This window comes from Haliotis rufescens, unplaced genomic scaffold (assembly GCF_023055435.1).
Source record: "Haliotis rufescens isolate VD_foot unplaced genomic scaffold, xgHalRufe1.0.p SCAF_3, whole genome shotgun sequence".
NCBI classification, from domain to species: domain Eukaryota; kingdom Metazoa; phylum Mollusca; class Gastropoda; order Lepetellida; family Haliotidae; genus Haliotis; species Haliotis rufescens.
In genome coordinates, this window is record NW_025964001.1 from 17866371 (window position 1) to 17891641 (window position 25271).

The following is a 25271-nucleotide window of genomic DNA, read 5'->3' on the forward strand; positions in this document are numbered from 1 at the left end:
AATGATGTATAAAGCGTAAAAGCGCGAGTGTCGCGCGAGAGCGCCGTCTCACCTTATGAGGAGAAGAGACCCCGTCGCTCATCCCACTCTCCCAATAATGTTGAGGAGAAGATGCATTTTACCGGTCAAACAGAAAGTGCCTCTAACTTGCATCCGGCAACGTCTGGTACGGTCGATCATCGAGTTTGGACAGAAACTAACGATTTTCACCCTCTGCCGCGTTCCCCATTTAACTTAAATGAGTTCACGGAAAGAATAACAAAATTCAATGTCTGTTATGATTGACGCACGCATGCAATCTATGACCCGGCTTGGCCATACAGGGGTCGATCAGATTGATAAAAGCGCATGCAATCAATGTCTCAGAAAATCTCATATCCAAAAGAATCTGTCGCACAACCCCGGCTTGGCCATACAGGGGTCGATCAGATTGATAAAAGCGCATGCAATCAATGTCTCCGGAAATCTCATATCCAAAAGAATCTGTCGCACAACCCGGGCTTGGCCAACAGGGGTCGATCACAAGATTCAAGAGACCTAAGGATCTCCCAATAAAGTTGAGGAGCAGATGTACCTCACAGGTTTTTAACTAAAGGGATTCGGAGAAATTAACCAACTCAATGTTGTAATAATTGATAAAAGCGCACGCAATCAAGGGCTCAGGAATAAACTCTAAAAAAAATTGATTGCACAAACCCGGCATGACCAAACGGGGATTGATAAGCACGAGATTAAGTGAGATATAAGGCTGAATATGGCAGTACTTCCTCATACAGCAGACAAGCAAGCCTACGCTGTATCTGATTATTATGAGGACACAGGAGAACAAAAAAGAGATAGATTACCTCCCTACCACGTACACCATAGGGCAGATCGTGAATCACGGACATTGCATCGCAGTATGCTCAGAAATACACACCATTCACCCTCTAGCCATAAGATAGACGAACTGACAAAGCTCGTGCTAATCAGGATAGAATTCCTAAGCATGCGCCATCTCATACTGCCACACAGTCCAGTTACACGGGCGGAGAAGCGAGGGAGATGTTACGTCACTATCACACAGTTATAGAACACGTGATTCCCGCACGGCCAGTCGTAGATCAGACGACCGGGATTACGCTACCCTCAGCCATATGACCCAGTCTCAGCACAGCCCGAGTAGGGGGTGCGGATCTATTGCTAATACTGTTTTTTATACAGTGGGGATTCTACTACGGAGGTTAATTATAGACCAAATAATTATACCATTAACATATCATTGCAGAACTCTATAAATCTAATGCCCGCCCTTTAAAACAGATACAAGGACAAAATACCAAGATGACCTTGTTAGAACGTGACGGGTAGGAGGTACCAGTCAGTTGATTCTAGAATTCCTTACCCTTCCCTGTTCGTCATATATTGATGACGTCATCAAGAATCGAATATTCATTAAATGCTACTTTCGGCACTTAATGTTAGACTGGGTATGCCTGCCATTAATAAGAGTGATTACACAAGTTGCCCCTGCGCACAGCAGCCGAGCATCGTTGAACTTTTCTACTAACGTCATACCCCGAACAATCAGAACGTAGGCCTACACTTAGACACCCCACGGAGATGACACTACAGCAGACCGGATTCATCAACAGCTCACTGGAACACATTCTGAAGATGCAGGAAGATCTTCAATCAGCAACCGGACTAACGTCAAGAAGCACAGTTCCTGCTAAAGATGATCATCCCACTTCGCAGAGGAGGAAGCAGAAGCAGTCCCCGAAGGGGATACCACCGGAAATGCCTTCAGACCCTACCGACATCGCTTGCCCAATGGACAACGATTTAGAACTACAGAAGATCAAAGATACGACCACATCGAATCCAGTCGAACTAGCCGGTCTCACAGACATCGACCCAAGATTACACAAGTTCAGCAAGGGGCTATCAGCACCTTAAAAGAGTCAAGAGACCACTCACGGGTTCTACTCCCCAGTACTCCAGGTACCTACACTTTGCAGTCAACGGTCAGAGATACCAGTTCAGGGTACTACCATTCGGCATATCCTTAGCCCCATGGTTATTCACCAGGATCACCAATCCCATCATCGGTTTGCGCCCATATAAGCTCATAAGGCTTCTCGTATATAGACGATTTCCTATTGGCCGATCAGGACAAGCGCAATTAGTTTAAACACAGTGTGCCTCACTACTAACAATCTTAGGTTTCCTGGTTCACCCTCTAAAACAGAGCTAGTACCCACACAGGCATCACCTACATAGGCGCAAGATTCTACTCAACAAGGGGCATAGCAGCACCCACAGAGGACAGATATGCAAGAGTAGAGCACATGATAACAAGCCCACTCGATCAGGCCGTCAAGTCGAGACGCTGGTGGATGTCTCGCCTATGCCCGCTCACATCTATCCAAGATTTAACCTACAGAGGCACAAGGTCTCAGCCTTTACTGAAGGAGGTTACATGTTTATATGCCTTGGTGGACTCAGTGAGTTGCAAGATCGAAGTAAGACACATTCCGGGGAAGCTAAATATACTAGCAGATTACCTATCCCGGAAAAACAAGATAGTACCCACAGAATGGTCACTACATCCCGAGGTGTTCAAGTGGATAACCCAGCTATGGGACAGTCCAAACATAGATCTATTCGCCACATGTCTCAACAACAAACTACCAGTCTATGTCAGCCCGGTACCAGACCCACTAGCACTCCAAGTCGATGCGCTCTCCATGGAATGGAAGGGAATGTTTGCTTACGCATTTCCCCCATGGGCTCTCCTAGACAGAGTACTGAGGAAAATAGAGGAAACGGACTGTGTCATAATCCTCATAGCCCCGGCCTGGCCAAAAAGGGCTTGGTTTCCGAGACTCCTACAACTGCTGCTAGAAGTACCTCTGAAACTCCCAGTACGTCCCGACCTATTGAGACAACCAAAGACGGACATATTTTACGGCCGCCTCGACAACCTCCATCTTCACGCTTGGAAGTTATCTCGCATAAGATGCAAGCAGCCGGTTACTCTGAATCAGCTGCACGAAGAGTGGCTAGCTCATGGAGACCAACCTCATCTGCGATATACAATAACAGATGGGACAAGTTCGTCGAATGGAGAAGAGGAAAACAGTTACATGGAGATATAACGATACCTATAGTAGCCGATTTCTTGCTCCATCTCAGAAATGACAAGAATTTACGACACGGCACTATCGAAGGATATAGATCAGCCCTGTCATCAGTATTACAACACGATGACCTATCTATAGGTACCCATCCAGTACTAAATCGACTTATGAAGTCTTTTGCCCTGGAAGATATAAAAGTACCACGTACTTTTCCTAAATGGGATCTATCTATAGTATTGTCGGCATTGATGAAAGCACCGTATGAACCCATGAGTAGTGCGACATTACTATCAGTCTCCAAGAAAACTGCTTTTCTCTTAGCCATGGCTACGGCGGCTCGCGTGTCAGAACAACACGCTATTGACATCTCCACTGTAACCCATACCAAAGAATGGAAATCAGTGTCGTTCAGATCGCTCCCTGAATTTATTGCCAAAAACCAGTCGTCAACCTTCGGCCCACTCGGACATCGGCAATACACAATTCCAGCCTTAAGTAAAAGTGTGGACTTCCCGGATAGATTGCTTTGCCCCATAAGAGCCTTGAGATATTTTATCACAGCGACTCAACCCCACAGAAAGCAGAGAAAACGCCTATTTATCTCTTGCAAGCCCTCGTCAGAAAAGGACATCGCAAAGGGCACTGTAGCGGGATGGCTAAAAACAGCTATCACAGATAGCTATAAAACGGCACAAATCTCCACTCCGATTTGGGGTAGCTGCAGACCCCACGAAATCAGAGCACTGGCAACAAGCCTAGCCACATGGAATACTGCATCCATCGAACAAATCGTGGCCAGCTGCCAGTGGAAGTCCCACAACACTTTTTCAAACTTTTACTTACGAGACATACAGACCGATCTAAATGGACTATACACTCTGGGGCCTTTGGTGGCTGCCCAGGTGATAGTTACCAAATAAAGTAACCTGTTCCCTCCCTCTTCCAGGAAAGGGAAAAGAGAGGGGGGGGGGGGGGGGTGAAGATTTCAGAAGTACCTCAGGAACTCAGGGTAAGTTGTACTTTGTTACTGGACTGCGCTATTGAGTTAGTAAAACAGGGCAAATGTCAACACTGAAATCAGAGATCGAAGGATTAAGTGATATACGGTAATCTACATGATAGGAAGGTTAATGTATTACCACCGGAAGTGACGTCATAGGAGTCATCACACCGGAGAAACGTTAAGATACGTTAAATATCACTATCCAAAAGGGCATAACGGTAAACCACGTCATAAGTGATACGGGAGAATAGTGACACCGGAAGTGACGTCACAGATGACATCATCACCGGAAGTGACGTCACAGATGACGTCATCACAGGAAACGATGTCACTAAAAAGTCTAAGTATCACAAGGGAATATACATATACCCTTCACATGACGCCTTGAAAATTCTATACGTCTAAGTCTTATAAGTAGACTATTAGACACATCCGTTTAAGACCCCTTTTGGCATATAATCCTTGGTTTTACCACTTCACTAGCCAAATATCTATGGGATGCTAGATACCAGAACCCGCCGGTCCCTCTGGTGTATACTGGCACTGATGTGATAGAGGTGAGGTATTCACAAGAATTATCAAACAATAGTTATCATTGTGAATAATTCTAAGAATACCACCTCTATCACATCAGGAATTAATCCCTCCCACCTCCCCAAATATCTGCATCTAGTTGATGAGAGTATGGGTTGAAAGAAGTGACTAGATTCCCGCCTTGCGCATGCGCAGTGGCGCCTCTGGCAAGGGATAGGGTTTCCCTCACAACTATGGATATGTTGGCAGTGTAGTGGACGTCTGTTGAAAATTTATAAAAATTTATAGTGTGGTTCTCAGCATAAACAGGAATTTATGGCACTGATGTGATAGAGGTGGTATTCTTAGAATTATTCACAATGATAACTATTGTTTGATGATCGTGGGTTCAAATCCCGGTTCACCCCGATTATGTTTCTAGGTTTGTCAGCACCATACCCGTGCTCGTGGGTTTCACCGAAGTGGTAAATGTCTGGGGCCTGCATCACTTCGGGCTTTCCTCCCACATTAAGCTGACACGCCGTGATATAACTGGAATACTGTTAAAAGCGGCATTAAACCCAACTAACTCACTCACTCACTCACTCACTCACTCATGTTGTCATCCACTTGTTTGCCTGCCCCGCACTCAACTATTTATGGGCTGTTATAATATAGAGCTGGGATGTTGCTGACTGCGACTGGAACAACATTCCTTCTCCGAAATGTTAACATGGGTCCAGAAACTTAACTCTCATTACATTCACTGATACATTACCTGAATATTTTATTTGTTCATTCGTTCATTCCATTGTTTGTGCGATCATTTGTGCAATCGTTCATTTGTTCACTCGCTCGTTTATTTATTTTCTTGTTAGCAAAGGGGAACAATTATGTTAATAATCTTCATGTAGCATATTTTCACATGAAACAAGTAGTTAAAAATCACACTTTTTTCATGACCTGTTTTCACACCCTATACAGGTAGTTGATCTGCAGAAGTGGTCCTGTGGTTGTCTGTTTCAGGACCCTCTCATCCTGTCCTGCTTGCTGTCATGTGTGTCTGCTCTGTTCCCGTTCCTCACCTACACACCAGAGAGACTGCCGGTGGTGCTGGAGAAGGTGGGTGGACTCTCATAGTTCCTCTCACTGTGTCTGTGTCTGTGACTGTGACTGTGTCTGTGTCTGTGTCTGTGTCTGTGGGTGAGTGAGAGAGACTGCCGGTGGTGCTGGAGAAGGTGGGTGGACAACATAGTTCCTCTCACTGTGTCTATGTCTGTGTCTGTGTCTGTGACTGTGTCTGTGTCTGTGTCTATGGGTGAGTGAGAGAGACTGCTGGTGGTGCTGGAGAAGGTGGGTGAACAACATAGTTCCTCTCACTGTGTCTGTGTCTGTGACTGTGTCTGTGTCTGTGTCTGTGTTTGTGTCTGTGTCTGTGTCTGTGTATGTGTCTGTGTATGTGGGTGAGTGAGAGAGACTGCCGGTGGTGCTGGAGAAGGTGGGTGGACAACATAGTTCCTGTCACTGTGTCTGTGACTGTGTCTGTGTTTGTGTCTGTGTCTGTGTCTGTGGGTGAGTGAGAGAGACTGCTGGTGGTGCTGGAGAAGGTGGGTGGACAACATAGTTCCTGTCACTGTGTCTGTGACTGTGTCTGTGTCTGTGTCTGTGTTTGTGTCTGTGTCTGTGTCTGTGGGTGAGTGAGAGAGACTGCTGGTGGTGCTGGAGAAGGTGGGTGGACAACATAGTTCCTGTCACTGTGTCTGTCTCTGTGTCTGTTGGTGAGTGAGAGAGACTGTCGGTGGTACTGGAGAAGGTGGGTGGACAACATAGTTCCTCTCACTGTGTCTGTGTTTGTGTCTGTGTCTGTGTCTGTGTCTGTGGGTGAGTGAGAGAGACTGCTGGTGGTGCTGGAGAAGGTGGGTGGACAACATAGTTCCTGTCACTGTGTCTGTCTCTGTGTCTGTTGGTGAGTGAGAGAGACTGCTGGTGGTGCTGGAGAAGGTGGGTGGACAACATAGTTCCTGTCACTGTGTCTGTGTCTGTGTCTGTGTTTGTGTCTGTGTCTGTGTCTGTGTCTGTGTCTGTGGGTGAGTGAGAGAGACTGCTGGTGGTGCTGGAGAAGGTGGGTGGACAACATAGTTCCTGTCACTGTGTCTGTGTCTGTGTTTGTGTCTGTGTCTGTGTCTGTGTCTGTGGGTGAGTGAGAGAGACTGCTGGTGGTGCTGGAGAAGGTGGGTGGACAACATAGTTCCTGTCACTGTGTCTGTGACTGTGTCTGTGTCTGTGTTTGTGTCTGTGTCTGTGTCTGTGGGTGAGTGAGAGAGACTGCTGGTGGTGCTGGAGAAGGTGGGTGGACAACATAGTTCCTGTCACTGTGTCTGTGTCTGTGTCTGTGTCTGTTTCTGTGTTTGTGTCTGTGTCTGTGTCTGTGGGTGAGAGAGAGAGACTGCTGGTGGTGCTGGAGAAGGTGGGTGGACAACATAGTTCCTCTCATTGTGTCTGTGTCTGTGTCTGTGTATGTGGGTGAGTGAGAGAGACTGCCGGTGGTACTGGAGAAGGTGGGTGGACTCTCATAGTTCCTCTCACTGTGTCTGTGACTGTGTCTGTGTCTGTGTCTGTGTCTGTGGGTGAGTGAGAGAGACTGCCGGTGGTGCTGGAGAAGGTGGGTGGACAACATTGTTCGCTTCATTGGACAGACCATGTGTCTGTGTTTGTGTCTGTGTCTAGTTTTGTGTCTGTGTCTGTGTGAGTGGGTGAGTGAGTGAGAGGGACTGCCGGTGGTCCGGGAAAAGGTTGGTGGACAACATAGTTCCTCACATTGTACAGACCACGTGTCTCTATCTGTGTTTGTGTCTGTGTCTGTGTCTGTGTGTGTGGATGAGTGAGAGAAACTGTGTGTGTAACTGAGTGAGAGTCTTGCATAAACTTGTTTGAAATTACTGGAATTGGGTGTTGTATTATTTTACAGACTAGCAGGCTGTACAGCAAATTCAGTCCTTGTTTTTTTCTGACTTGTCCCTCCAGTGCTGATTGTTGACATCACATCCCCTCTCTGGAAATTTTATGTCTGGTTTTCCTGGTTTCTGAACCCTAATCTTCCCCTGCGTTGCAGATATTCCATGCAGTTGTGTTCAACCTGTTCGGGCAGACAAAGTCGACGAGGAGTCGGGCTGTAAAGAATGTGCGGCAGCATGCATGCTCTGTGTTGGTGAAGATCTGCAAGCAGTACCCAGACCTCCTGTTTGTAAGTCAATGATGCACTGTCATTAGGCAACCAACATGTAAAGATAGTACTTGGATGTACTCACTGTCACTCTCAGTCTCACTGTCACTAGGCAACCAAGGTGGGGATGAGTTTGTTACAATGGCTGTATGTAAAGATAGTACTTGGATGTACTCACTGTCACTAGGCAACCAAGGTGGGGATGAGTTGGTCACAATGGCTGTGTGTAAAGATAGTACTTGGATGTACTCACTGTCACTCTCAGTCTCACTGTCACAAGGCAACCAAGGTGGGGATGAGTTTGTTACAATGGCTGTATGTAAAGATAGTACTTGGATGTACTCACTGTCACTCTCAGTCTCACTGTCACAAGGCAACCAAGGTGGGGATGAGTTGGTTACAATGGCTGTATGTAAAGATAGGACTTGGATGTACTCACTGTCACTCTCTCACACTCTCTCTCTTAAGCTCAATCTCACTCTCACTCTCCCCAGTAAGACAGTATCCATAGTATCTGTGTTTATCTCCCCAGCCTGTGTTTGACCGGCTGTATGATCACATCAAACATATCAGCAAGGACCCCGAGCAGTTGTCCCAGATGGAGAAGTGTATACTCACAGAAGCCCTCATACTCATCAGGTGAGAATAGTCTCTGAACAAATACTCGTCCATCTTAGACATGTTAGACAAGACTTAATTTTTTCTTGGTTTACAGATATTTTCAAATTTTCAAGGTGAAGAAAGACAATTCAGAGTCTGAAAATGTTGCCTCAGGGGTGATTTTAGTTCAGCTTGTCACCTCAGTTAAACCATCTCATTTAGTGTCAAATGCAGTTTGGTGAGCTCAACAAGCATCTCTGATTGTAATGCAAGGGTGATAACATTGAATGTGTTTACATTGTCTGCAAGTAGTGAAGATGTCCATGAAACAGTTCGCTAGCCGTTCTGATGAAGACAAAGGTTAACGGGTGAAAATTATGCAAGTTAGATAAACTCATTGTCGACTGGCCTCTCGGGGTAGATATATGATGTTCCCTGTGTGGGAGCCTGTGTACATTGTCTCGCACACAGGGAACATCACACTATATACTCATTGTCTACAACTAATAATATTGCCCGAGTCGTTTGACAAAACAAGTTGAGAGCAATCAAATGAAACATTTCTGTATGAGACAGCAGCCATAAGTCTGCAGCCTTAGGTGGCTGTAAGTATCATTGTAACCAATTCAATGTCATCTTTGTTTTTAGCAATCAGTTCAAAGATTTCGACAAGCAGTCGTCATTTATAGAAGAAGTTCTGTCTCCTGTCAAAGACTTGTGGGTTTCACCAGAATTCACAGAGTAAGTGTCAGATAAAGCTGCTTTCCAAAATGTCTAATGGTGTGATGGCAATATGGGTTATGTGCCTCAGATGCTTGTGTTCACAGGTACTTTACTTTGAAGCACATGCAGATATGCTACTCAACATTTGCTAAGGACCAACATAGACATCTTTAAAGGTGTGGTCCTGAACAAATGTTGAGTAGTATAGCAAGGGCTTGTACCCTTGTCCTGAATTTCAGTTTGAAGACGTTCCTCGAGTACTGTGATGTGTATTATATTCTGGCATCTGTCCCTCAGTCTTCAAGTTCAACTTGCCTATTTCAGGGTTCACACAAGGAATTTTCTGACTGCCCATAACGCACAATCTTAAAATGCCCATTGTTTTTGAAAATGTGGGCCTTTTTCCAAATTTAGGAGCTAAAAGCACAAGGCCCCACCCTAGAATTATCCCTGCTACAGTGGTCCCTCGCTACAACGCTACCTATGGGGTCCAAATAATTGGTGGGCGTTATAGACGATGAGCCGTTTAACCAAGGCTGAGGCGAGGGAGCGCGTTCGGCCAGTCTCACGATCTTCGCCTTGTCTCACACATTGCAATGATACAAGTTCTAAGATCAAAGGATGTATAGTGTGAAAAGTTAACTAGTAGAACAATCGTATTTCCGGGACTTGCCGCGGATGTTTTCAAACAGATTATTAGAACTCCATTCAGTGATAAACGGTTGATTATGCAATGAGAAGCGTTATGTGCAAATGAACAACGAACAACAATACAATTATGTCTGTGTAAAACTCTCAGTATTAAAAGTGTACATAAATTTTGGGAGCCATGCGTTAACGCGCGTAGTAACCGAGGTAGCCCTTTATCGAAGAGCACAATAGCGAGGGATCACTGTATTTATCTACCAGTGGCTGTCTCTGGTTTGAGACAGTGTCTGTCTCTGGTTTGAGGCAGTTTGAGCTGTGTTATATGAGTGTATTTGTTTCTTGTTCTCTCTCTCTGTATTCCACATGTTACTTTCAGAGCATTCAGCAGTCCAGCCAAGTTCATGTCCTACGTTGGTCTAGATCAGCCCCCGGTGGAGCCCAGTTCAGCAGACACTTGTGGTATTAACAGGTCACATGTAAGTTGTGGTATTAACAGGTTACATGTAAGTTGTGGTATAAACAAGTCACATGTAAGTTGTGGTATGAACAGGTAATATGTAAGTTGTGGTATTAACAGGTCACATGTAAGTTGTGGTATGAACAGGTAATATGTAAGTTGTGGTATTAACAGGTCACATGTAAGTTGTGGTATGAACAGGTAATATGTAAGTTGTGGTATTAACAGGTCACATGTAATTTGTGGTATGAACAGGTAATATGTAAGTTGTGGTATTAACAGGTCACATGTAAATTGTGATATGCACAGGTAACATGTAAGTTGTGGTATTAACAGGTCACATGTAAATTGTGGTATGAACAGGTCACATGTTAGTTGTGGTATTAACAGGTCACATGTAAGTTGTGGTATAAACAAGTCACATGTAAGTTGTGGTATGAACAGGTCACATGTTAGTTGTGGTATTAACAGGTCACATGTAAGTTGTGGTATAAACAAGTCACATGTAAGTTGTGGTATGAACAGGTCACATGCAAATCATTGATATTTTTTTAATGCTAAATACACCACTATTTGAACCTAGGTAGTTTTGTGTCTATCATGTCACTTTTGGCCTTCCACCCACATGAAGACGACATGCTGAAATAGTGCAAATAGCGGGTTTAATTACATTAAGTAATACGTTACCACTGTTATACCGAGGCTGTTGTCTCCCACAACTGCTGCTATAGCGAACTCTACCACAGAGATCTCAATTACCTCATGCAGCACGTGCGTAGCCACCTAGCTGCCATGTGACACCCTTCACTCTTGTCTCCTTCGTCTGCTTAGCAAGACGTGTTTTCTCCTGCTGAAGCGTTCCTTGAAGATTTGGTGATATTTATTATAGTTTATTCTCTAATAAACTGTGCTTTTATGGGGCGTTGCGGTAGCTACGCTTGGTTATAATTTTCCCGCCCTTTTTTCTATATACTTGCGGGGTTCACGTATGCACGTTGTGTTTTACGTTTCCCCTGTTCTTGTATGTTTTGGGGGTTAACATAACTTATTTCTTTAATAAAAGTTATATGTGTATGTTATATGTTCACATTGCTCGTTTATTTTCTTGTGAAAATGCTCGTTTGTGAATCGTTGTGGTGCGTGCGTTGTAACCATGTTTTGTTCTTTGTTTATAGCAAACAATCAATGTCTGACATGGATATGTCCCCAGTATCCACCCCCTCTACCCCTGCTCCTCGGAGTTGTGGGGTGTGCAGAAAGTTTTTGTCATCCCGGGATCCCCACAATCGTTGCCCGCGGTGCAGGGTTCCTTGCGGGGACACCCGGTGTACCCTGTGCGAAGGCCTGGGGCCTGCGGAGTTTGAGCGGTACCGGCTGTACGTACAGTCCGTCTCCACCCCTGTGGTGGCCGGTTCGTCCGGTCGGGGTCCCCGTGCGGGTACCACCTCCTCGGCTGCGGCGGATCCCCTTGCGGCCCTCGGGCTGTCTGGGGATTCCGTCGCCGCATTATTGTCGAAACTTGTGGACTCCAAGCTGGCGGCCTTATCGCAAGATGGCCTCTTTGGTGGCCGCGGGTTCGGACGCGGGGTCCACCGGTACGGCGGCGGCTGCCGTGGTTACCGGTCCTTCCCCTGAACCGTTGCTTCCGCTATCTGTTAAGGACCGCGTTGCCATGGTGTATGACCTCTTCGAGGACATGCCAAAGCCCCTGCCGATACCGCGGGGAATCCACGGTTCCGTGGGTTCCTCCGAGGTATACGACGAGACGTCCGACAAGGCTTTCCCGGCATCAACCTTGCTGCGCGGGATTAAGCCTTCTTTGGAGAAGGCCTTCACGGCTGCCTCCAGTCGGGGTCTCCCGTTACCTCCCCCGTCGTGGAGAAAAGGGTCTTTCCCAGTACATGACCTTGCCTTTCCCGAGGCTGGTCCTTCTGCGGAAGCCAATGTGGAGCGTTTGGGGGTCCGTGCCCCACCGGTTGCCATGGTACCACAAGGTACCTTGCAACAGCTGGACACCCTCGCTCGACACTCCATGCTGGCAATGTCTCACGGAGACACATACCTGGCTGCAGCGGCCAGTCTGGTCGAAGGTTCTCCCACGGACCGAGACCAGCACATTTACAACTGCTTGCTCGGTTTGATGATTCACAACTTGAAATCGTTCAACGAGTTCTACCTGCGCAAACCGCCCAAGTTCAGAATGTTGAGCTTGACGGACCTGAAAGCACTGATCATGCCGGCCGACTGGCTAGCTTCGATCGACCTGAAGGATGCTTATCTGCATGTTCTGATTCACTCGGATCATCACAAGTATCTCAGGTTTGTCTTTCAAGGCAGGCACTACGAGTGGGTTGTACTCCCATTCGGTCTTTCATCCGCTCCCTGGCTGTTCACCCGGTTAACCACCCCCATAGTGGGGTTCCTCCACCGGAGGGGTGTCCGGTACTTCGCGTACCTGGACGACTCGCTAGTAGCAAATCGAATGACGGACACCCTGTCACGCCATCTCGTTTTCGCACGTCGGCTCTTGGAGCAATTGGGGTGGATTGTCAATCTCCCCAAGAGCGAGTTAACCCCTTCTCAGAACTTGCAGTTCATCGGAGGTCGGTTCAACACGGTGTCCCATCGCCTCTTTGTCCCCCCAGACCGGTGGCACAAAATTCAGGCGATGATTGCCAAAGTCTTAGCGGTGCAACAGACTGTTCACTTTTGGGAACAGCTGTTAGGGCTACTTGTATCAGCCCAGGACTGCACCGAACGGGGTCGTCTCCAACTCCGCCCGGTGCAACTGTTTTTAATCCAGTTGTTAGCAACGGAGGTGAACAGTGCGACCGTCGCCCTCCCTGATCGGCCCCACGACCGCATCTGGAGTGGTGGACGCTCCCTTACAATGTCTTATCAGGAGTCTCTATGTGGCCCTACCGGGCCACGTTGAACCTGTATACAGACGCCTCTCTAGTGGGCTGGGGCGCCCATCTAGAGGGGGAGGTGAGCTCGGGGCTGTGGTGCGTAGACGAACTAGGTCTTCACATCAATTGTCTCGAGTTCAAGGCAGTGATCAACGCAGTCAATCACTGGAAGCATCGTCTCGTCTACGCCCGGCTCATGCTGGCGACCGACAACACGACGGTAGTGTCCTATGTGAACAAACTGGGGGGAACCCACAGTCACTCGCTACTCGATCTCACGTTCGAGTTTTACGCTCTGGTGGACAGTGTCCCGTGCCAGATACGCGCCCGTCACATCCCAGGTGTGCGGAACGTACTGGCCGATGCTCTCTCGAGGCCTCAGGATCCGAGCCCCACAGAGTGGATGCTGAACCCAGTAGTGTTTCAGTGGCTGTGCGAACGTTTGGGTCGTCCGATGGTCGACCTGTTCGCAACACGGTTCAACAATCAACTCCCGTTGTTTGTATCACCAGTCCCGGACCCGAGCGCCATCGATCACGATGCTCTCACGTTAGACTGGACGGGCTTGGACGCTTATGCTTACCCGCCGACAGCGTTGATACCACACATTCTAAGCCGGCTTCGAGGAGTTCGCTGTCGAATGTTACTGATCGCGCCCATGTGGCCGAACAGATCGTGGTACCCCGACTTGCTGACCCAGGTCACGCAGTCGCCACTCCCACTGCCTGTGAGACCGGATCTCTTGATCCACCCTCACACCCGTCAGCTTCATCCAAACGCAGGGCATTTCAATCTGCACGCGTGGATGTTGTCACCGAGCGTCTGAGGAGTAAAGGTTTTTCTCGCCGGGCGTCTCGGGCATACGTTAGTATGCATCGTGATTCTACCCAGAAGGTGTATAATGCACGTTGGGTTATTTTCACCAAGTGGTGTTGTAAACATCACATTCATTCGCCAGATAAGGTATCTGTGCAGGATATTGCTCGTTTCATGTCTCACTTGCGAGAGACCCGGAAACTCTCCGGGGGTTCCATTGCCAACTATGTCTCGTCCGTTGCTACGGTACGGGACGTTGCTATGGGTACCAGTCTCTCCAAAGAGCCGGTGATACGGGGTATTATCAAGGGTTTCAAACAGCACTATCTTAAGAAGGGCCGCCTTCGGGCACCGGCCTGGGATCTTTCCCTAGTGTTGCAATCACTTACGGAAGCTCCGTATGAACCCTTGCATAGTGCTTCGTTCCGGCATGTGACTTGGAAAACAGCATTTCTCCTCTCCTTTGCCACGGCGGCACGTGTATCCGAAATTCATGCACTCGATGTCGCCAAGGTACGATTCGATAGGGGTGACGAAGGAGCGGTCCGCCTGGGCCTGCTCATGGGCTTCGTCGCCAAGAATCAGAGAGTCGGGCAAACGGAGAGAGAATTCACTGTAAGATCCCTCAAAGAAATCTTACATCCTGCTGATACTGAGGACAGAGCGCTGTGTCCGGTTAGGGCCCTTAAGTATTATCTTAAGGCTTCGAATGAACGTAGACAAGGGCGTGACCGTCTGTTCATATCGTGTAACCCTAATCGCACGGTTGACATAACTCGCAACTCGATTGCGTTGTGGCTTCGTTCTGTCATCAATCTGGCGTACCGGTCTCGGGGGTTACCGGTAGCGGGGTCAAACCCGCACGAGATCAGGGCGCTAGCGGCAACATTTGCCCTACACTCGAATATCTCTGTTCACAGAATATTACGAGGTTGTTACTGGCGTTTTGCCAATCATTACCTCAGAAAGGTTTCTGATGAAGACGTGGAGGGGGTGCACCGTCTTGGGCCACTGATCGCGGCACAAGCGGTCATCTAGGGGGGGTGTCCAGCGCAATTCCAAACTCCGCAGTCGTCAGTCCTTGCACGGTGGTCAATCTGGGTCGTCTCCAATGTTCCCACGCCGTGGGGGTCCTGCAAACCAGCGCACTCACACCACAGGTGAGGTGGCTTTTTGTGTGTTTTGTCCTTATTTGTATTTTGACAATTATGCATTTAATTGTCTGTCGTGTATTCCAACCTTGCGATACATGCTTACGAATACTGGAATTAGGTCACGCGCCTAATGCATACTTTAAGTAGGCTTGCTCTGGGATATACGGTCTGAAGGAAATTAATTTCCCTCTTTTCGACTGTTTAACCTGATCTAAGATTTAGCTCACGCGGATACAGTGTTCTCATCCGCTGCGGCGATGAAATACCTATCCAGTGGGGCCGTTTGGAGTCACCAATCGTTTTGGCATTGACGATTGAGCCTTACGGTATGCGCTTGACAGTGCTTTGGTATTCCTATAGGGTAACGCCTAGCTAGGTGCATGCGCATCGAGTGCTTCCGCCTTGGTGTTTACTTCCGCTGGTCGGAAGGAACGCTAGCAGTCAGGATTCGGGTTGTAGGTGCTCCCCACCGCCTACTGTGGTAGTCAGCCTCGGTATAACAGTGGTAACGTATTACTTAATGTAATTTGTAGAATTTTCCTATTCGGAATATTCTATAAGTAATACGTTACCACTGGGCTGCTGCCCGCCCGTCCGTCCCCCGAGCACTTGCTCTCGCAGGAGACAAGAGTGAAGGGTGTCACATGGCAGCTAGGTGGCTACGCACGTGCTGCATGAGGTAATTGAGATCTCTGTGGTAGATTTCGCTATAGCAGCAGTTGTGGGAGACAACAGCCTCGGTATAACAGTGGTAACGTATTACTTATAGAATATTCCGAATAGGAAAATTCTACAAAACTTTACCAACTCATTTCTACCTTGCTCCAGTTCTTGAAGTCCTCAAGCTGAGACACCCAGGCATGGAATGGCTTGTGAGTCCCACGACAACTGAAATACTGTACCCACAATGCCATTTTAGAAGTGGTCAAATGTAACAGATGTCATATTTTGGATAACACTTTCTTAGTAAAGAATCGCTCTTCACGCCGAAGACCCGGGTTTGATTCCCGACTTGGGTACAATGTGTGAAGCCTATTTCTGGTGTTCCCTGCCGTGATATTGCTGGAATATTAATAAAAGTGACGTAAAACCAGACTCCCTCACTCTTGGTAAAGTACAGATACTAGTACTTTTGGGGGGTTGAGACCCATTCAGGATTCGTTGCCACGTACACTGCCAGAGTGAGGCACCTAAATACTAACTGTGCTACTGTTCACAGCAGCAGTACAACCGACTCACTTTTACTGGGGATCCTGAGCAAGATGTGCATGATATTTCTCTTGGACCTTTATAACTTTGTTGAGGTTACAAGAACATGTTGTTTGTTATTGCCTTTTTCTACAGTTGTCTATGAAGTGTGATGTAGATGTATCTGTATTGCAGATAAGTTACTGTATCAACACCATCCTGGCTGTGATGAAGAGAACAAAGTGGCCGGATGACATGCAGGTAGGAATGCATCCCAGCTTCACCACCTGATGGGGTAGCTTAGTGAAGACCTGGGTTTGGATCCCCACATGATCCACGTAAGGCCCAATTTTAATGGTGTCTGTCTATCGGCCTTAATAGGGCTGGAATATTACTAAAGCAGTGTACAACCACACTCTCCCACTCCTGCATGACTTTTCAATTTTGAATAATTTTTTAATGTGAAGTTTACATGATATATGGCCTTTTCATTGGACGAAAGGTCCATTGACATTCCCAGTGTATGATGACACAATTTGACGTTAATATGCTTTCCCGAGACTGTTCTTGAAATGACGTAAACACTGACGTACTACTTTCACATTCCTGGGGGAACCCCTGGGAATTCCCTGGGACAAATACATACAGAACTGTGGTTTCTGATCATTTAGACCCTTTAATCCTGAACTCAGCGTTTCAGTATACATTGAGAAATGTCAGAGAGTTTGACAGCATGAATGTTCACAAATATTCTCACTGCAACCCATCCTAGTTAACAAAATGAAGAAATGCACATCCAAACTATCGTAGTATTGACTCAATCAGTGTCTAGACTGACAGTGACAGCTTACAGAAATCTATGAATTTACCAAAAAGAAGGACTGGTTGGCTCTCTAACGCACGCACGCATACAGGGACAGACAGACAGACACTTCTTTTCAGCTGTGTCCAAGTATGGGAGTTATTATCATTGTAGCGCTAAGATCGCTTTGTGAAACGGCCTACTTGTTTTACATCACCAGGCAGAAAATAAAACACATATTTTCAAGTATTGGTTTTTGACAAATTTGTCCTGAAAAGATGTGAATTTAAGCAAAATAATGGTCGCACTGGTGTGCTTTATTCCAGGCGGTGCCAAGGTATAAAACTGTGTTTCTTACCCAAACAGACATATTTAATTAAAGTACAAACTTATCCCTATTGATCCAAACCAAAACTTCACTCATCTCCAGGTCGCTCTGAATGGGGGCTTCGCCAACGGTAATCAGAGCAACGGTGGCCCCATCCTCAGGAACCCTGCCACACCCCACATCAGTCAGCTGCTGGAGAACCTCATGTCCCTCATCAAGTAGGTGTGGCTGTGTTTACAGATAAAACACTCCTCCTTGGTTTTGGTAAAAAATGTAAAACTGCAAACTCGAGGCATCACATTTTCAACCAAAACTGCGAAGAACTGTTTTAATTTTAAAAGCTATGTCGAATTTGTGATAAATAACTGCAAAAAACACTCACCGCATTTGTTCCTTTGAAATGAGTGAGTGAGTGAGTGAATATGGTTTTACGCCACTTTTAGCAATATTCCAGCAATATCACGACGGGGGACACCAGAAATGGGCTTCACACATTGTACCATTGTGGGGAATCGAACCCGGGCTTCGGCGTGACGAGCGAACGCTTTAACCACTAGGCTACCCGACCGCCCCTCCTTTGAAATGCATGTTGACAGTCAGCGAGTTCCGTATCTGATCTGCACATGTGCACTCGGTCTGTGTGAATTACCATGTTTGGTAATAACAAACAATGTGCCGGGTTCTTATCATTACGGTGCAAACTTTATGGGGATTGTGTCTTGTTTGTAATTTCTGTGGCTATTTCTATCTAAAGTGTGTACATATTCCGGATAGGTAATGTACTAACTCTTTTTGTGTTCAACTTTTATATTGGTCAGCGGTGGCAGCCAGATGGTTTGATTGTGTACTCTGAGCTTACAACTTGAATGGGGTCTTTAGTAAGTTTGTCAGCCAATTTATTAGTATAAGGAGGAAAGGCTTTCAAAACTGACGCCCGCTATCCCACTGGCAACATTTAGAATTGTTTAAATTTTGGTTTATTACTCACAGAAAAGGAGCCATAATAACATGGAATTAAGAATCATGATACATTTTGGACAATTGTTGCATAAAATAATGATCTGATTAATGTTAAAAGATGGACGTTTATGCATGGGATGTAACTGCTGTTGGCATTTACAGAAGATTGTATTAGTATTCATGTTCCAGTTAAGTTTTTTGTCTATAATAGTTCCTAGGTACTTGTATTCTGGCAAAATTGCAACATGTTTTTTCGTTGATTGATAGTTGCTTAGTAACAGATGCCTCTGAAGTCTTTCTTTTTTGTAAAGTTTAAAAAAAGGGAATTGTCGCCAATGTTGTCTCCATATGTCTACAGTCGTTATTTAGTAAGCACAATATTGCATCAACAACTCCATATTTTGATAAAAAAGTATGTCCATTACTGTTTGAGAATTTTCAGTATGATGAATTCCAATGATTTCCTGGCAATGCACATTAAAGCTACAGGAGGGTAATCATTACGTACCGTTGGTTTAGTGTCATTGGAACTGGCATACTTTCAATGTTTTCTCGTGTCTTGGGACAATATGAGTGGTAAGAGATAGTTTGATTTTCCACATGGGTACAATGTGTGCAGCCCAACATTTGAGGGGATCTGCTGTTATATTGGTGGAATATTTCTGTGTGATCTACTTCCCAATTCATTCACCCTCACCTTTTTCTAGGACCCTGAGTCAGCTGTGGCTGCCGGAATTCCTCAAGCTGAGACACCCTGACTTTGCAATGGCTTATGATTTACAAGACAATGAGAAACTGCAAATACTAGGTGAGTAGAATATTCACTGTAGTAACCTTCACAAAAACAGGGGGGGATTCATGTTGTCTTGAAAATAACTGTTTCTGTTGTAGGTAATCTAGTACTGAAATTTAGTTCCTTATGACGCACACACGCACACCTGGATGCACGCGCGTGCATGCATGTGTGAATCCAGTGTGTGTGCATGCATCATGAGGCACTTAATATCAGTATGCACACCTTTTACCAGTCGCAGATGAAACATGTACATTCAGCCGTACTTGGTGTAGAGCTTGACACTAAGAGTAATTAATTAAGTCTAACGGGATATATCCTCTGCTGTTTACAATGGGTGGTTTTGTTTCTACTGTGCTGCCTGTGTTTCCAGGTATCCCCCCGCCATGCAATGACAGCACAGAGACAACCACATCCAAACACCCGCTGGAGAGGATGCAGAACTTCCTGTCCATCATCTATGAAAACTGGTGAGACGACATAACCCAGGGAGAGAAGTAGCCCTGTAACATGTGTCATCCGTGTGTCTTGTGATCTACAGGGGACGCAGGTGCCCTTGTTGTCTTCTAGTTTGTGGTGTAGTTTTATTCCTATAGCCCAAAAAGGTAAAAATACCTCATGCTTATCATTAGAGCAAATGAAGGGAATTAGGTGACATGGTGACCTGCTTGTCTAAGGCACCACAATTCACTGTGTATAGTACGTAGTTATGTACTACGCAAAAGAAGTCAAGGAACAGCCTATCTTTCATATGACTGTAGTTAATCTGTCATGGCTGATGGGTATTGCAGCACATAGCTTTCCACTTCTCTTGATTGATTGATTGGTTGGTTGCTTGGTTGCTTGGTTGGTTGCTTGGTTGGTTGCTTGGTTGGTTGGAGTGTGTGACCTGACTGATTGTCGTTCCCCTTGGTATGGATTGTTACTCATGATATCATCCACTGATTTGCCCGACCCTCACAAGATTGTTCACAGGCTCGATACAGATGCAATATTGCTGACTACGACTTTACTGGTTGATCTTTGTTTTTATCAAGTCCAGTGTTTTGTGTGCTGTGCTCTTCACTGATCAATGCAAGGATGTAATGGCAACTTCACAAAACTCTACTCCATAGATCAAAATACTCATCATAGAGCACGAAGCTGTTTCTGAGATACAGCTGTAATTATTAGACGCTGACATAAAACCATTCCATGTATTCTGACAATGTTCCATCTGTGTTTGACTCCAGCTTTCACATCCTGGGCAATGCTGGTCAGTGTCTGGGCTATGAGTTCTACACGGCGCCAGGACTCGTGGAGTATGTCCTCAAGTCGGTCATCCAGCAGCTTCACCACATCCCCGACTACAGACTCCGGCCCATCATCCATATCCTTGCCCTGGTGCTGATTCCGGGGTAGACTTGCACCCCAGGAACCTATGCTTATCATAAGAAGCAACTGCATTGATCAGCTGGGTAGATTCGGTGACTTGGTTGATTGCGTGACATCATACTCCGATGGCATGGGATGTTGTTCATGATATCAATCACTGGTTTGTCTTGCCCATTTTTTTTACAGGCCTCCATAATAATGCTGACTGTGTTTAAAAATAAACAGACCTTCCCCCTGTACTCACACCCTGCTCAAGATTCACATTTGGAGGACATTTTCCTATTTTTCCTGCTTGAGACATTTTGAAATGTGTCTTTCTGTTTAACTTTGAAGTTAATACTAGCAATGTTCACAGCCTAGTATATGTTACCTGGCTCTGGACCTTGTTCCTCAGACATGCAGTGCCTGAATCTCTGCCGTGGGCAGAGTCTGACATACCGTATTCGATGTAATAAGCGCCCAGGGCACTCTCAAAATTAGAAATAGGGGGCTCTTATTAGAATATTATTTTGGTGGGGAAAAAACAGAGTTGAAAGATAAATTTCATGGTTGATGCTGACAGCCTGAAATGTTTATATACGACAGATATAATTCTCCAGAATTTAAATGCCCATAATTAAGGGTGCATATAACACACGAGTGCGTATTATACGCGAATAAATGTATTTTGTACATTGACCAATCGGAAGGGGTGCAATTGGGATTGTTCACTAGCCAATTTATTAGCAAATATCGCTGTGGGCGTTTATTTGAGTTGGGCGCTTATTATGTGGAATACGGTATATGTTGACTGGAGTAGAAGAGCTGCCCCTGTACAACATGCTGGTAAACACACAGAGCCTGGAGTCATACCCTGGGGCATAGCTGGCCCTGTCGTCTATGATGTTGCAATTAACTGTGCAGAGTTGCATCCCTTTGGGGTCCGACCTGTGAAGATTCCGGAGTAGAATAGGTCTTCAGCAACCCATGCTTGCCGTAAAAGGTGACTTTGCTTGTCATAAAAGGTGACTAACGGAATCGGGTGGTCAGTCTCATTGACTTGGTTGATACATGTCATCGATCCCAATTACGTGGATCGATGCTCATGATATCAATCACTGGATTGTCTGGTCCAGACTCGATTATTTACAGACCGCCGTCATATAGCTGGAATATTGCTGAGTGCGGCGTAAAACAACAAACCAAAGAACCCTTTGGGGTCAGAGAAAACAATGAAAACTTTGGAGCTTTCCTCCTTCATTAAGGTGATATGTTGTGATACATGACTGAAATACTGTTACAAGCAGCAAACCAACTGACTCAGTGAAATTCCAGGTACTGCTCAAAGTGGAGTTGATCCTTGCTCAGTCATTGTAGATTAGTATCAGTGGGTAATAGTGGAACTGGAAGCCATGTGGATGAATGTCTGCCAGTGATGACCATTTCCTTAACCTTTGTAAGTGTGTTCATGAAGCCGTTTGTCCAGAACTGCCCCAAGGAGTGTCAGACAACAGCACTGCTGCCCATCCTGTCCACCCTCTGCCCCTACATGCTACAGGTAACACCAGCGTCACGTGACCCACGAAGATCAGGGGTAGAATAGGTCTTCACCAACCCATTCTTACCATAAGAAGGCGTCTATGCTTGTCGTAAAGGCCAATTAATGGGATCGGGCGGTCAGGCTCGCTGACTTGGTTGATGTGTGTCATTGTATTCCAATTGCGTGGATTAATGTTCATGATATCAATCACTGGATTGTCTTGTCCAGACACGATTATTTACAGACCGCTGTCATGTAGCTGGAATATTGCTGAGTGCGGTGTTTATATGCTAGGTAAACAATAAAGAAACAAAGAAACCAGCATCATGTGGAAATTAAAATGGATATTATTCATCTCGTGTCAACCCCGTTACAGATTCCGGGTTGGAACTGGTCCCGAGCCACCCATTCTGTTTGTAAGAGGAGACGGAATGGACAGAGTGGTCAGTCTTGGTTTGGTGATTTGTTTGGTTGTGTTTCGTCGTACCCTGATGGTGTTGGACATTGCTCATGATCTCAATCACTTCATTGTCTGATCCAGACAATTATTTACAGGCCGCTGTCATACAGTTGAAATATTGCTGAATGAGGCATTAAACAACTAGCAAACAAATGTGTCTCGTCGTGTGTGTTAAGCTGTGGGACGCTATGCTCACTGTGACTACTAGCACAAGAAATATACTAATGTTAGAGTAATCTCTGCCTCTACAATACCATAGCCCCATTCTCCTATCAAGGAGAATCCACAAGAGTAAACATTTGGTACATGAATCTGTGTATTGTTGACAGGACTTATTTCTCTTAGCGCTTTTACGCGGAATAGGGTTATTGTAGTCTGGAGGTATGTTTACTAAAAATTCATTTACTTATCAATTGTTTCTTCAGAGGCTGAGTGTCAAGTGGAACCAAATTAATCTCCGATATGAGAAGGCAGAAAATGGGTAAGTTTGTGTTTTATTAGTTTTAGTTTATCAGTTTCAGTTTATGATCATGATGATATTGAAAGGATATAATGGAAATATTTCAGAAATTATTTCGCAAAGTTTCAAAGTAAAAATCCTTTCACTGCGAAATCCTTTATTTTCAAAATTGTTAAGCACAAGTGGATAAGGAGTCTTATTAAGTTATAACAGTGACTATATGATAACCTGTATGTGATAACCCCAAGCACATTTGATTATCACATTCAGAAAGTGACCAGTAATGTTAAATGCTACTAGATGTTGATAGTAACTTGATGCAGCTTATAACAAGATATGGCTAGATGATAAATACTAGTTGATGTTGGATGTTGTTTATTACTAGATGCTGCTGGATACTAGATGTTGCTTGATGCTACTAGTTAGATGATGTCACATCCTGCTTAGTTTTGAGGTGATACTAGTTACTAGATACAGCTTTTTGCTAGATGCTGATTGTTACTAGATATGGCTAGATATTAAATGCTACTTGTTTGAGGATGATGCTAGGTACTAGATGCTGCTGGATAATAAATGGTTTTTGATGCTAAATGTTTCTTGATGCTTGATTCTACTTGTTTCTGATCGTTTGTTGTTAAATGGTGCAGTCTGCAATATTACAGCTGTACGACAGTGGTCTGTAAAAAATTGCATCTGAACCAGACAATCCAGTGATTGACATAATGAGCATCGATCCACACAACTGGGATACGATGACATGCATCAACCAAGCCAGCTAGCCTGACTCCCTATCCATTTCGTTGCCCCTTACTACCAGTATAGGTTGCTTGGGACCTATAGTCTGACCCGGAATCCACATGTTACTAGGTGATGGTGGATACTAGATGCTGCATGCTGCTGGATCTTACTAGTTATTGGATGCTGCTGGATGTGACAAGTTTATTAATTGCTGCTACTTACATGCTACTAGATGCGGCTTGTTACTAGATGAAGCTAGATGCTGGTTGTTACCAGATGGTATACTAGATTCTAGATGATGTTAGATACTTAATGCTTCTAGGTACTGAATGATTTCTCCTTGTGTTGCAGTGGTGAGAAGGAGCAGGAGGAGGCGGAGGTGGTGGAGGACCAGCTCGCCAGGCAGCTGTCTCGGGAATATATGGAGCTGCTTGGTAAACACTAGACCTGAACCCCAACAATGTAGATTGTTGCTTATGTTATCAGCCACTAGTTTGTCTGGCCCACATTCAATTATTTACAAGTTTGATGATTTTTTATAAAGTAACATTCACTGTCTCACTTTGCTGTAAACAACAAAGTAGTCTGCCTGCTCCAGATTCCGACATTGCAATTCCTCCCTCTTGATGCAGGGTGTGTGTGCTACTCTCGGAAGTCCAACATGGAGTCGTCAGATGATGTGGCCATGGAGGACACGGACAACAGCGCAGCTCAGTCTAGTCAGCCCAGCAAGGACGACAGTCTCAGTGAACTCGGACAGCAGTGTATGAAAACTGAGGTAGGTCAGCTTCTCGGAGCAGATGATGCTGTGTTACAGAGCTGGTCCCTCCCTACAGGTCGTATGTATTTCAACCGTTAATTTATCTCACATCCAAACATCTTGGCGACTACCATTATTTACGTATACAGTGTTTTCCTTCATTGTGTATTTGGGTCCTTGGTGAAATTATGATGGCTACTGAAATATATAATCTTTGAGGCATGATCCATCTTGCTGTTTCGAAAATGTATGCCCAGTTTCTCCCTAGATAATGTAGGAATGTTATTCCCTAGGTAATGTAGGAGTGTTCTTTCCCCTCCATCTTGCTGTGTACAGTTATTCCCTAGATAATGTAGGAGTGTTCTTTCCCTGTTACCCTGCTGTGTACAGTTATTCCCTAGATAATGTAGGTGTGTTCTTTCCCCTCCACCTTGCTGTGTACAGTTACTCCCTAGATAATGTAGGTGTGTTCTTTCCCCTCCACCTTGCTGTGTACAGTTATTCCCTAGATAATGTAGGAGTGGTCTTTCCCCTCCATCTTGCTGTGTACAGTTATTCCCTAGATAATGTAGGAGTGGTCTTTCCCCTCCATCTTGCTGTGTACAGTTATTCCCTAGATAATGTGGGAGTGGTCTTTCCCCTCCATCCTGCTGTGTATAGTTATTCCCTAGATAAAGAAGTGCTACTGTTTCAGAGCCTGTTCCCCTCCATCCTGCTGTGT

General features: G+C 45.5%; 1 protein-coding gene across 1 annotated transcript in view; it reads left to right on the top strand.

Moving 5' to 3' along the window:
• LOC124137022 (exportin-5-like) overlaps positions 1–25271 on the top strand; it is a 49396-nt gene that overhangs the window by 17591 nt on the left and 6534 nt on the right. Inside the window, exons 14-27 of the mRNA XM_048403845.1 lie at positions 5665–5760; positions 7751–7882; positions 8394–8500; positions 9110–9202; positions 10209–10308; positions 16552–16617; positions 17589–17704; positions 19154–19254; positions 19613–19709; positions 20472–20608; positions 22053–22150; positions 23018–23073; positions 24142–24224; positions 24423–24568. Of these exons, the coding sequence (XP_048259802.1) occupies positions 5665–5760; positions 7751–7882; positions 8394–8500; positions 9110–9202; positions 10209–10308; positions 16552–16617; positions 17589–17704; positions 19154–19254; positions 19613–19709; positions 20472–20608; positions 22053–22150; positions 23018–23073; positions 24142–24224; positions 24423–24568 (1428 nt within the window). The remainder of the gene's footprint in view (positions 1–5664; positions 5761–7750; positions 7883–8393; positions 8501–9109; positions 9203–10208; positions 10309–16551; positions 16618–17588; positions 17705–19153; positions 19255–19612; positions 19710–20471; positions 20609–22052; positions 22151–23017; positions 23074–24141; positions 24225–24422; positions 24569–25271) is intronic.